Consider the following 13,490-nt stretch of genomic DNA (forward strand, 5'->3'; position numbering starts at 1 on the left):
TCACGCAAGATGAGGGGAATTCCTGATAAAATTGAAGGAAAGCAGCAAGTTTGAAACAGTCAGTTGTCTCGCTCGGAATAGCCCTGGAAAAAAAAATTTTAACCTTCTTTTCCCGGGAATCGAACCCTCGACTAGCACCCCAACTTATCCGAGCCAACCGCGCTCTCAGTTAAATTTAATTACACGGAAAACGCGTATATCCTCAATGATGCCGTAGTAACGCGTCTCTCGATAACCTTAGACATTTTACCACGGGGGAAAAGGCAAATAACAAGATGGTTGATTATCAAGTTCACTCGTTGTGGTAAATGAAAAAAAAAAAAAAAAAAAAAAAAGTCACTTGAAACAGGGAAGAAAATCAATATCCTTGCGGTCCTGGGGCGCCAACTCCCGCGACTTTCTTTCGTCAATTAAAGTTTGTAGAGGGGCGTCGAAAGTTCGCCAAGACCACGAAGAAGGATATTCAACAAAATTATAAAGGCAGGGGGTCACCGGGAAACTTTGGCCGATAACTAATCGTAATTGTACGTCCCCGTTGAAGAAAACATGAAGCTGAAGAAGCACTTTGAGATGCACGTACCCAAGGGGGTCGAGGATGATTTCGAGGAGGAGGAGGAGGAGGAGGAAGAGGAGGAGGACGCTGCCGTGGCTGACGAGGCGGATCAGGACGACGAGGCGGAGGATGACTCGGACTCGTATGAAAATCTCGACGATGTGCTTGGCGACCAGCTCGACGACGACGAGAGCAACGAGGAGTACTTTGAGGACTACGACGGTACCGCGAGGTGAGATCTATTTTCTTTTTCTTCTTTTTTCCCCTCTTGTGCTCATCATATGCTTACCCTTGAAGTGATTCACGAGGGAAAAAATTTTTTATTAATCGGGCATGACTGTTTCGAGTCAGGAATCGCGTGGGTGAAGGGTTCGAATCCTTAACCATGACAGTCAACATTTATATTGCGGAGGATATTGATACACTCTGAAAAATTTTCATCATAAAAAAAAGGAGATTGGTTTCGAAAAAAGTTATTTATTCGTGGTGCGATTGGCCATGGGTGACCATATAACTGCAAACGTAACTTGCTGGATTAATGGAAATCAAATGATTTTCTTGCAAAACGATTTACGTTGAAAAGAATTTTATTGGATTTTTGTTCACCAAAAAAAAAAAATTTCTTACCATCAAGAAAATGTTTACAAAAGTAGTTTTTAGTATAAATTTTCTTCAAGCGAGGAAATGTGATCTTATTTTCAAAGATTATTTACTTGAATTTAAGGAATGTATTTCTTAGTAATGTCTTGAAAAAGAGAGAGAGAGAGAAAAAAAAAAAAAAATCAGAAACAACAGCCAATCCTACACCAAGTGAGACTTTTGTCGTAAGAAGAAAACTCTGACACGTCTCTTGTATGTAAAAATGAAAACGAAAAAAGAAAATTCACGCAAAAATCCCAAGAGAAGTCGGAATAAAAAAAAAAAATTAATCAAAGCTCCATTGCCCCGCAGCACTTTATCAACACACGCACACGCAAATATACGCGCCCACAAAAAAAAGGGTTAATTAATTACCGTTCAAGAGCTGGAAAATCGCTTTTCCCTGCCGCTCTCGAGTGCTCAAAAAGCCGCGAAATACCCCAACTCCCTCGCAAACACATCGCACGTGTACCTACGTACCTACAATACAATTCATCGGCAAAAAGCCTCTCGAAAGCCAAGCAAAGCCGAGCAAAGAAAAAAGAAAAAAGAAAAAAAAAAAAAAAAAGAAAAAAACAAAGCGACCCAATTCCACTCGACCCTGTATACAAAACCAATTTCCACGCACGTAGGCCTCCGTCATCGGTGACAACTTCGACGAGTACTACGACCACCAGCACAACCACTACGAGCACCACCACCGCGGCACCCGAAAAGATAAAGGAACTGCCGAGCACTATTAGCAATGCAGTCGGTGGTGGTGGAAGCAGCAGCAGCACCCCTACGAGCACCTCTGGCTCTCAACAGCAGCAGCCGGGAGCCGTGTTCGTGCCACACGGTACGTCAGATCCCTACTTGACCCACTTCGACCCGCGTTCGGAGCACCAGAGCTACAAACAGGCGCAAATGAGGCTCGAGGAAATACACAAGGAGGAAGTTACAAAGGTAAGCTTGTTCGTTTGTATGACGATTGTTGCTCAAACTCTATAGTCTCAATCAACTCGTCTTCTTGTACATACGTCATATACCTATTATTTAATTAACTTTGGGCACGTAATGGACTCATCGAGGGAGTAAAAGAGAGGAATAAGCAGGGAAGTAACGAGGGGCTGGGATTGCTTCGATACGGACGTGCCGCTATATATATACATCTCTGTGCCACTGCACTGCTGATGTGCTTTTTCCTTTATATTATCTTCTTCGTGCAGTATATATATAGGAATGCGGGGGAAGGGGGAGGGGAGAAACGAACCGATCGATCGATCGCAGTGCACAACAGCCATCGCGATTCCGAGAAATTTCGTGTCTTAGAGTCATACGTGTGGACGTCAGGCCTTTGGAACGGCAGTAGTTTGTGATCTCGTGCATTCTATACATGTCATATATACGTACAACGAGAAAGGTACGGGGACGCTCCGAGGGTTCAACGTACCTTATATTATTAATTTCGATTTCCCGGCTGCTCTACCGATATATAATGTATATGCATCCAAGCACTTGTTTTCATTCGTCAAGATGGTAGGTTTTTTTTTTTTTTTTTTTTTTTCCTTTCCTTTCATCTCACTTATCTCCGTCTCTTTGAGCCTCGATTGGAGATGGATGAAAATATAATTGTCCGGCACCTTGTATGTACTAATTTACTGCTGTGTTTCACTTTGTTATTTTCATCCACTCGACTTGGTTCAGTTTGATGCCAGAAAATCGCGCAAAGAGACACTCGACGAGAGTCTTAACAATCGGTATACACCTATACACTAGATGTTTGAAGTCAATTGGCAAAATGTATCAAGTGATTGTTAAATCGGCCTTATATTGTGATTATATCGCCGCATCTTCAAATTACAAACTGGCGTTTATTCGTACTAACGATTATATTTTTTACGCTCGACTTTTCGTGTGTATTTATTCATTTTTTTGTAATTTCATGTACAATTTAGATTTCAAAAGTGAGTGTAGTTCGAGTATTTAACATTGCACGTGTAACTCCAGACAAACACAATCAATTTGCGTCAAAATCAGGTCAAATTGAATGGATAAAGGATTTTTGCACTGGATCGTTGTGTCTTGCAAGCGAAGAGATTTTTTTTTACCAAAGGGATTTTTTTTTACTATAGCACTGTAAAGAAAAAAAGCTAGTGTTTCGTATCTATATTTATAACAAATATACCGATATTTTAAAGAAATTTACCCACGCGTTGGCAAGGTAATCCAAAATTACATAACGATCGTTGTAAAGACTCGATTATACCAGAGGTAAAATTGATAAAATTTGTCGATTGAAAACACGATATTCGCATTGATCGGGTGCACCTTGTGCACCACGTGAGTGTCGGCGAAAACAATTTAAAAAAAAAAAAAGGATACAAATACTCGTTCCCCAAGCTCGCGGCACCGTTACGCCAATCAAAGTTAATTAAATTGAAATTCATCGCTGCACCGGTTGAAATTTTGATACACCCCCAGACCAAATTTGTTTGTAAATATCACGTGAATGGAAACAAAATTTCCGTTTCAATCCAATAACCCATGCACCACAGTCTGTCCATTTACACATTTTATACACGTGACTATCGCTAATTCGGATGTTTTCCCGAGACCTCGATGGACATTGGTATATAGAAACTGTCGTGCAGCGAAAACCACAAGTACCAAAATTTACGTGCCATATAGGTATAGTACGCATAAAAACCATTGAATGTCATGAACGTAAAAAATGTTCTCGTACCTCGGGTGGGGAAAAAAAAAAAAAAAAAAAAAAAAAAATGAACCCATGACTTTTTGCGTCGCCACAGGTAATGAAGGACTGGAGCGACCTGGAGGAACGCTATCAGGACATCCGTGCCCGTGATCCCGTGGCAGCGGACGCCTTCAAGCGCTGGATGACGGTGCGCTTCCAACAGACCGTCGCGGCTCTCGAGGCTAGCGGCGCCGCTGAGAAGCACCACCTCAGCGCCATGCACCAGCAGCGGGTCCAGGTAATCATATCGATTATACGCCAACGGCCTTTCGACAAACTTTTCCTCGATGGCTACTTAGCGTCGCTTATATAATATATATACGTAGGTACCCGAGCATTATACTCGGGCGAGAGGGCTTGTTAGCTCGCGATTTCAAGTTTCAGAGTTTGAGGCCCCGGAGAAGGATGCTGGAGGGTTTTTTTTTGTTTTAATTGTTTCTCTCTTGGCCGGGAGTTTTCGGGGAAAATTGAGTTATGACCCGTCCACGCTTCTATAGCTCGCCGGTCGGGTGCAGCATGGCGAGAACAGAAGTTGACTTTTCTTTTTTTTTTTTTTTTTTTTTTTTTTTTTTTGCTGTCCTTGTATATGTACGTATATAGCGTTTGGACGTCCTCGATTAATTACTGTCATAAAACTGTTGCGTCGTAGGAAACCGTCAAGCAGAGAAACGAGGAGGCTATGACCTGCTACACGGCAGCGCTGAACGAGATTCCACCTAATGTGAGTATTATCTTTGCTGTCGATTTTTTTTTTCTCGTACTCCGAGTTGCGTCTTTTACGTACTTTTTTTTTTTTCTACCTGCTATTGCACGAGTTAATCTGTGTGCGCGCTGTGCTAACTTGTGGTACGTTATTGTACTAAATTTTCACGCGCAAGAAGTTGAACTTCAAAGGTACCAGAAGTGGATCTTCACGCCCTGATTACAAAAATCGTTTTTTTTTTGACAAACAACGAGTCAACGTCCAAAGTCATCTTGAAACATTATTTACTAAGGAAAAAACAACATTTACGTAGCGCCCTATATTTGCCTTATTTGAAAATAAAAACAAGGCATGCACTAGCAAGTAAAAAAGAAAAAGAGAGCCAGCCGAGACGCGCATCGCGAAAAATAAACACGCAACTCGTAGCAATCGGGTGGCGCATTCAATGCTAAAATTCGCGAGAGGGGAAAAAAAAAAAACGTTACGAGGGAGAGCAAGGCGTGTCCTTAACAACTAATCCCATAGCTCGGGGAGCACGGACAACTTTCCCGGAAGCGCCTCATCTCTCCCTCGATTTCTTTTTTCCTTTCTCTTATCACTCTCTCGAACGGATGAAACATCACCGTAAACGTTGGTAAAAGCACGACCAACTGACTGTTTGTCCTTAAATCTGTCTTGGGGAAAAAAAAAAAAAAAAAAAAACACACCCACAGGAGCACCGTATCCAAAAGTGCCTGCAAAAGCTGCTGCGAGCACTTCACAAGGACCGACACCACACTATCGCTCACTACAAGCATCTGCTGGACAGTAGCCTCGAGCAGGCGCAGCGCGAGAAGTCGGCCACCCTCGAGCACTTGGCCGACATCGACCGCATAACGAATCAGAGCCTCCTGATGCTCGAACGGTACGTATAACCACAATTTTCTACAGCGATGTATATATAGAGTGGGAAAAGGGGGGGGTGGGGAGGGGACATGCAGAAACGACGAAAAAAAAGGACGCGTGTGGACGGCCGTATAGAGGATTCACGAATCGCGATGGGCTAGAACCGAACGCTCGCGAGTATGGGATGATTTTCCTGATTGAAATTGGATTTTTGAGGGTATATGGCGTTCCATATGGGTGCACACCCACCTATATGTACACATATGCACGTACGTACAGGTATATGCTACAACGGAGACCGGAAGAGCATCAGTGAAGGGGGAAAGGGGGGGGGATCTTTCTACATGGCTATGTATGTATGTGCAGTACCGGAATTGAATCATCGGTTTTTAGGTGCCTTGTGCCTATATATATGTATACACATACCGGTGCTATATTGTTTCAAGCAGGGGTTGCATGCAGGGTGTGTATGCCATATATAACTTGCGAATGACGGTGTTACGGGAAGAGAAGAGCTTTTGATGATAGCGCGGTTTTCGGGCGAAATTCAATACGTATGTACATGTGTGCACGCACGTGTGCAGGACGGGCACGAGGGCCTCCTCTTTTGTCCGCGGTGCCGTGATATCGCCTTAATTGGAGATTTATAAATTGGAAAGGTTGTATCTCCGAGGGAGATATACTTCGATCGGTGGATCTGAACCATAGCTCAGATACACAATATAAAGTTGCAATTTGCGTGAGATTTTTCGTTTACTGCTATATGTATTGCTCGTTAATGATTTTTTTTTTTTTTCACTTTATTGGGGCTATGGTTGATTCTAAATCACAATGAAATGGCCACATACCAGTTTGCGCAAAATAAAACCACACCGAAAAGAGGGAGAGGGAGGTAAAAAACAAGTTTGCGGAAGTAGTTTTAAAAACTGCACGGGGGCCGACGTGCTCCGTCAACGACGCTGCGGATGCACAAAAGTACGTAGAGGGTGGGGGGGGAGAAAAACTTTGCAGTGTCCGCAAGTACGCGCGAAAAAGGGGAAAAACCAACATGAATTGCAGCGCACATATGGTAAAGCGTGGACGGTCGTTTGTACACGTGAAATTGCAGTTACCCGGAGCTGAGCAGCAAAATCGGTAAGCTGATGGACGATTACGTGCTGGCGTTGCGCAGCAAGGACGAGACGCCGGGTTTGCTGTTGGCGATGACGCGCGAGGCCGAGGCAGCCATTCTGGACAAGTTCCAGGCCGACGTCGCCAGCAAGCAGCAAGGTTCGTGTATGCTCTTTGAAAAAACGAAAATTACTTTTATTTCCCACCCCCCACTCCCCAAACGCCTCCAAAGCGTATGTATAAGTACGTGCGCGGCACGCGAAAACGCTCGCACGTGTGTGTGTACAAGTACAGGTACGTTTTATCGATCCGGCTGCGGATGATGTGCGACCCCTCCTCCTCGGTGTATATGCTTACTCGCTTGCCGGGTGTTTTCGAAGCCTCCTTATGTCACCTCGGACCTTTGTCGCCTTTTTTTTTTTTACTTCCTTTTCCTTGATTTTTTTCAAGAGTTTATAGCTCTTTTTCCCATCCGAGATCCATTTGGAATGGATGGTCGAAGGTACAAGGTTGATTTCGACACGAGAGACAGCAGGTGCTATTTTTATACCCACGATGGGATATACAAGTATATAAAAAAAACTTCACCATCACGAGGTAATTTTTTTTCTTCGCGCCCGCAGCGCCAGAACCGATTGATCGATCGGTTAATTATATTATATACTACGTCGCGCAATATGACTTTGGAAACTTTCTCATTAAAAGAGCTGGTATTTGTACGTGCAAAATGAATGCCGTCGCGTTAAAACTCCTCCCCCTCCTCGTGGCAGCGGAGCTCTTCCCTCTCGAAAGCCATTAGAAGCTCTTCACGGGCGCGCTTCAAAGGCCCTCTGCGAGCTTCGATCTCGCGCTCAGCTGCCGCCCGCATCCTGCGAGAGTTCGTTCACCCTTTCCCTCTTTCTGCAAATATATACGTGTATATGGGTAGCCCCGCCCTTTGTGCTAATGATAGAGAGAGAGAGAGAGAGAGAGGGGAAAAAATTGAAAAATAATTTGCAGAAAAAGAGCATCAAAAGCAACTGGAGCGCGAGCGCAAGGAGCAGCGCAAGGCCGAGCGGGGCGAGTTGAGGAGCGAGCAGGAGCAGCTCAAGACCGGGGATGAGCAGCAGGCGACGTCCTCGGCCTCGTTGGTGCAGGTCGAGAAGAAGGACTCGGCTGCCGTGGCCGCGGCATCCCTCGCCGCCAAACAGAAGAAGGAGCAGGAACAAAAGCACGAGCAGCACGAGCAGTTGCAGCAGCAGCAACCCGTGGTCGCTGCATCCACGGCCCTCAAGCACAACGAGGCGCTCGTACAGGCCTCGCACAGGATGGCCCACGACGTCTCGCACTCGGAGCCGGTACTTTGCTTTTTTTCCTTTTTTCAATGTATACGTATTTCGAGTGCAAGGCTTAAAGTACATCCTCGAGAAGATCGATTACAACGAGGAATTGCTTTATTATTATTTTACTCGATGTCACTTTGTACAAAGCCTGCACGCTACCATCAAACGTCACCCGAAACAAACATTGATCCATTGCGTGATTTTTCCCGATAAAATTATCAATTTCAAATTGAATTTAAGAAAAAAAAAAAAAAATAAATAAAATAAAACCCCTTCCATATCCTACTCTGCGACTGAGCAAATCAATAAGTTGGAAAACCACGCGCAGGATCAATGTAGATGATGTACTTATATGAACCGTTAAATAAATGTGAACCCGTTGTCTGTTGTCGTGTATATATATATATATATCGGCAGAGCTACTCGGTAAGGCGGGAGGTGTATCGCAAGGAGAACCGATCGGTCTACTTCACGCTTGCGTTCGCCGGCGTCGCCCTCATGACAGCCACGATAATCGGCGTCGCTATGTTCAAGCGATACTCCAGCTCACGGAGTCCTCACAGCCAGGTACGTCACCTCCCCCGTCTTGCATACATTCATACACGACCCCCGTGCACCATCAATTTATAATATATGCTGTTGTATAATATATGCGTCTTTTATTATACCATAAAAATCTCGGGTTTATGTAAACATGTAAAAAAAACAAAAAAAAAAAAAAAAAAAAAAAAAAAAAAAAAAAAAAAACTGGAATTTAAAAGTTTGTTCATAAAAAGGGTGGGCGGGGGGAACAAAGGTTACGCACATTGGTCGCATCGTCATCAATTAAACTGAACGGCGAGATCCTTTTTCATTTCCCGTAAAATGTATTATACACAACGGAGCAGTGACACTGTAAAATGTATGTATATATGTGTGTAGCCATCAGGACCCTCGTCACTTTGGTTGACTCGAGAGTTGTGCGGAGCGCTTCTTGAGCAAAGTTCGGATTAACTAACGCCACCTGTATACATATACACTTGTTATCGGGACAACTCTTCTAGCTCGAGTGTCGCAACTAAGATCGTTAAGAGCTAAGACGTTCCGGTTGAGGGAGCTAAGGGGAAGAAGGGGGTGGATGTCCTTATCTCTCCGACGCGAAACGCGCTGATATATAACATAAAACTTTGTACACGATGCAATGGCATATATAAAATATATGTAGTAAAAATAACATAATTACCGATGTACCTGTACTCGATTATCGGTAAAGAAAAACCTCGCGATTGATGCAATAATATTTCGCGAGTCGACGATACACGAACATATAAACAGGGAAAAAAAAAAAAAAAACCATAGAGTTTTCACAGCCTTTGTCGCGTTTATGTGTATGGCAGGTAAATATTGTGAATTTTATGAATCGCAGGGCTTCATGGAGGTGGACCAGGCAGCGACACCGGAGGAACGACACGTGGCCAACATGCAGGTCAACGGCTACGAGAACCCCACCTACAAGTACTTCGAGGTCAAGGAATAGAGAGAGTGCGAAGAGGAGCAGTAAGGGGCGAAAGGGGGGAGGGGCGGCGTTTCCTGCGACAGCCCATACGTATACCTATACACATTGTAACAATAACATAGCGCAACCGCACATCATACTCGGGATGATGGGAGTATAACAGCAAACAAAAAACAAAACAATAGTATACCGCATCGATTCCCCCCCCCCCACCCACCGTTTATCAATTGTTTCCCACTGTGGCATTGCAAAAAAACGCGCTCCGTTGTAATATTCTTTGCTGTCCTCGATGCCTCGTTCCTCTTCATTTTTCCTTTCGAGACTCTCTCTCTCCCTCTCTCTTGCTAATTAAAAGTTCGTTTGTTCGTTTGCCGGGGAAATACCGCCCTGTGGACGAGCTCTCGTGAAATCGATCCTCCGTATACCCGCCACGGCAGGATCATGTTTTTCTTATCCGTTACTTTTTTTTCCGGGGCAAAAACGATAAGAGTATATTATGTATAAAAAGCAAGAAAAAAAAACAGAGTAAGGAGTGCGCACGAAAAGATCGATGAAAACGAAAAAGAGAGTAAGTACGGGGCCAAAGTAACGAGTCCTTTGGCTCGTGTAGTCCCGTCCTGCGAGAGAAACACGTACACCGAAGAAAAGTTTGAGCGAAAGGCGGAGGGAGAGGGTGTGAGTTTTTTTTTTTTTTTTTTATATATTTGTGGGGATCGCGAAGGGGCGCCGAACAAATAAAAGTCTCGTTAGGAGGGAAACTCGGTAATTTTCCGCTCGCTCATCGATGTAGGGAACGAGTGCAGGTGTTTTTTTTTTTTTTTTTTTTTCCCGCCATTGAGTATACGATACAAAATAAAGGCCGGAAAAGAGGAAGAACCACGAGGACAAGAGTCGTTCCTTGGACTGATGTGAGTAATTTAATTATTACGCTGATTGTTTTTTTTTTTCCATCTTTTTTTTGCAGCTAACATTGTAATGACAACCCAAAACAAATCGGAGGGCTAAAGTCAGCTTGTTTTTCTTTTTGATGATCACACGTAATATTTAATATAGTTTAAACGCTGAATAACAAGTTGTGGAGAAACTAAAAAAATACATGCGCCAATGAAAGCTTATATTGTTTCTTCTTGTTCTCGAATTACCGAAAATATAAAAAAACAGTATAGCCGAACGATCGAGTTGTTGGGATGATGAAACAAACACAAATTATACCTATTTTAAAAAATGGGGCACTTTAAACATCTCTCTGACGTGCCGTTCCTTTGATTATTGCTCGTTTGTATCGATGTGTAATTTTGTTATTTATCTTGAAATTTGCATGTATGATCTATGTAAACACAGGTAACGTGGGTAAATGGACGACGCGCTCGTAGAAAAAAAAAAACAGTTACGAAACAATAAAATCTTAGATCCCATGACGGATCTCGCGTGTCGATGGGATGAAGACGAAAATTGGCTTCGCTGCGATTTGGGGGTGTAAAAAAACAAAAATAAATAAAAAATTGTTGCCGCGCGGTCCAAAAAAGATATAATCCGATCCGTGAAAAGCTTTGGTCGTCGAACAGAAGCATCAGTAGTTTGTACCCCTACCTTGAAATTTTTTTTTCAAATTATACAAGTACAACACATACGATATATGTGAACAACTACTGCAATTGGTTCAACGCGAAATCGCGAGTAACAAAAGTTAGCTTGGTCGACACGATTTTCTTTTGTGGCTATAATTTTTTAGATGACGGACGATAAATTATTTTCAACCAATACCATGTAGCTTGAGAATTCAATACTGTCCAAAACAAAATGGGGAAATCTTTTTTTCGTCATGCCTATACCCTTACAATAGATTAGTGGGAGGATATAATATATCATATATATATATACAAAAAAAATTATATGTATGTACATGTGACAGAGGGGGAGACAAAAGGAGGCTTTTTCCGAGCTTCGCTACGAGCTTTCGATTTTTCACGTCATAGTCCTGTAGGCCATCACTCGTATATATTATGGAGTACACGTACAAGTATATACACACGCAAACAAGAATATTTTGTTATACTCGTCGAGTATCGGTGGACGGCAAGGGAGTCCTTTGAATTGCGAGAGGAGCGATAATTGGATCTGGAACTAATGATTTCGAATCTTTTTCGACCTCCAGTGGCGTGATGGTAACATCAGAAGAAAACAAATAAATTGATAAATTATTTCGAAGATAATGAAAAATGATGATACGGCGCAAAGCACATTCAGTTGTGTAATTATATAGCGCGCACCAATAAGTCTCGTGCATATAGTTTTTTTTTTTTTTTTTTCTTCATTTTTTCATTTTTTTTATTTTGTAGTACACACAAAATGATAATTATATTGATAAACACTAATAATAAATATTAATAATATGGATGACACTAATAATTAATTATTAACGAGGTTAAGAATTACCTACACGTATGATTTTTAAGTGTAAAATCAATCGTCATAGTACGACAGATTACTTACTATGCTCTGTCCTTCTTTTCTATGACTTTTTTAATTTTATTTTATTTTATTATTTTTCTATTGTGTCTCCTTTATGTACAATAGTATCGATAAATTTAGTGTATTGATTATAATTATTTTTATCATTGTAAGTTTCACTGAGATGAATTGGACGATTTGTTTAGCGTTTTAGTACATTTAACTTGTACCTCACTTATACTAGTTTATAGTATACAAAAATTCTAGTCAGTTTATTATTATTATTATTATTATTATTATTATTACTATTATTATTATTATTACTATCATTATATATTTAAGTATATTATTATTTTGTATGCTTATTTATTATTATTATTATTATTATTAATATTATTATTACATGTTACGTATATTTATTGTTCACATAATTACTTATTATACAACAACAAATAAAAACAAGAAAAAAAAAGAGTTTATAATAAAAAAAAAATAAAAAAAATATATCATATAAAGTGCATGTGGTTTTTAAATACGAATAATATATATGTAATGTAAATTTGGCTTGTCTATTTTAATTTCAAATGAAAAGATAAGATAAATCGATAAATAAATGCAATAATCAAGCAATGTTACGAAACGATTGTAAAATTTGAAACGCCATAGAAAACAATTTGGTATACATATAAATATGCTAGTTTAAACATTTTTGCTCAAGTCTTTTAATAAATATGTTTAACATGAAACCGCTCCCTGTCTGTGTATTTTTCTTTATTAACACACTATGATTATTTTGATTTGTTTAATACCATTATATTGTTTACAATTTTTCAACAAACACCATAAAATTGTCATCCTGCAAAAATACCGCACTTTTTCTCCAACAATTTACATCCGTAGGTACTCTGGACATGAAAATCCACGTCCAACAATAAAACGAACACGATTGTCGCTGAATTGTTAGCGATTGACGAGGACTCCAAGAATAATTTTAAGAGAAAAAAAAGGTACATCCTCTTCCTCCCTCGAGAGCCAACGAGTAATAAAATATTATTGGAGCTCCTGCGCTCGTAATACCATTCATCATATACTCCACACACACACACACACACACACACACACACACACACACATCCACAACGAAGGGAGAGAGAAAAATCGAGGAAGCGATTAACATACGTAATGTATGCCATCCACTTGCAGTTAAACTTGGTCGAATCGCTCATAGAGAATTTTGATTTCCATATAAAATATATGTATATGTACACGCCAGAACTCACTTTAAAAAATGTGTCAACAGTGGAATCGAGATGAACGACCTGTAATAATATACAATTTTTCACAGTCACCACATTTCCACTCCTTTCTTATACATTCCATCACGGATCAATGTTTTGGCTGATTTGAATTTTTTTTGCATCATCTACACTTTTTATATATACCATACCTGTACTCACCCAAGGAAAACACATTACTCCGTGTGCTTGATTGCCCATTGTTTGTTACTAAAAGGATGCGTGGTGTAGAATTGCAGTGAATCGCGGAAATGAATCGACGAGTGCGCTGTCCTCGCGAGGGCCCTACAAATATACTTA

General features: G+C 41.1%; 1 protein-coding gene across 1 annotated transcript in view; it reads left to right on the forward strand.

Moving 5' to 3' along the window:
* The window catches only part of Appl (amyloid-beta-like protein), a 43,148-nt gene extending 30,128 nt beyond the window's left edge, over window positions 1-13,020 (forward strand). The window contains exons 8-16 of the mRNA XM_014350711.3: window positions 542-785; window positions 1,825-2,137; window positions 3,985-4,167; window positions 4,579-4,650; window positions 5,346-5,536; window positions 6,626-6,786; window positions 7,627-7,964; window positions 8,367-8,516; window positions 9,355-13,020. Coding sequence (XP_014206197.2) covers window positions 542-785; window positions 1,825-2,137; window positions 3,985-4,167; window positions 4,579-4,650; window positions 5,346-5,536; window positions 6,626-6,786; window positions 7,627-7,964; window positions 8,367-8,516; window positions 9,355-9,465 — 1,763 coding nt within the window. The 3' untranslated portion in view covers window positions 9,466-13,020. The remainder of the gene's footprint in view (window positions 1-541; window positions 786-1,824; window positions 2,138-3,984; window positions 4,168-4,578; window positions 4,651-5,345; window positions 5,537-6,625; window positions 6,787-7,626; window positions 7,965-8,366; window positions 8,517-9,354) is intronic.
* Window positions 13,021-13,490: the final 470 nt, after the last annotated feature.

This window comes from Copidosoma floridanum, unplaced genomic scaffold, assembly GCF_036245765.1.
Source record: "Copidosoma floridanum isolate Cflo_tuat_1 unplaced genomic scaffold, Cflo_Japanese_pri ptg000019l, whole genome shotgun sequence".
Lineage (NCBI taxonomy): Eukaryota > Metazoa > Arthropoda > Insecta > Hymenoptera > Encyrtidae > Copidosoma > Copidosoma floridanum.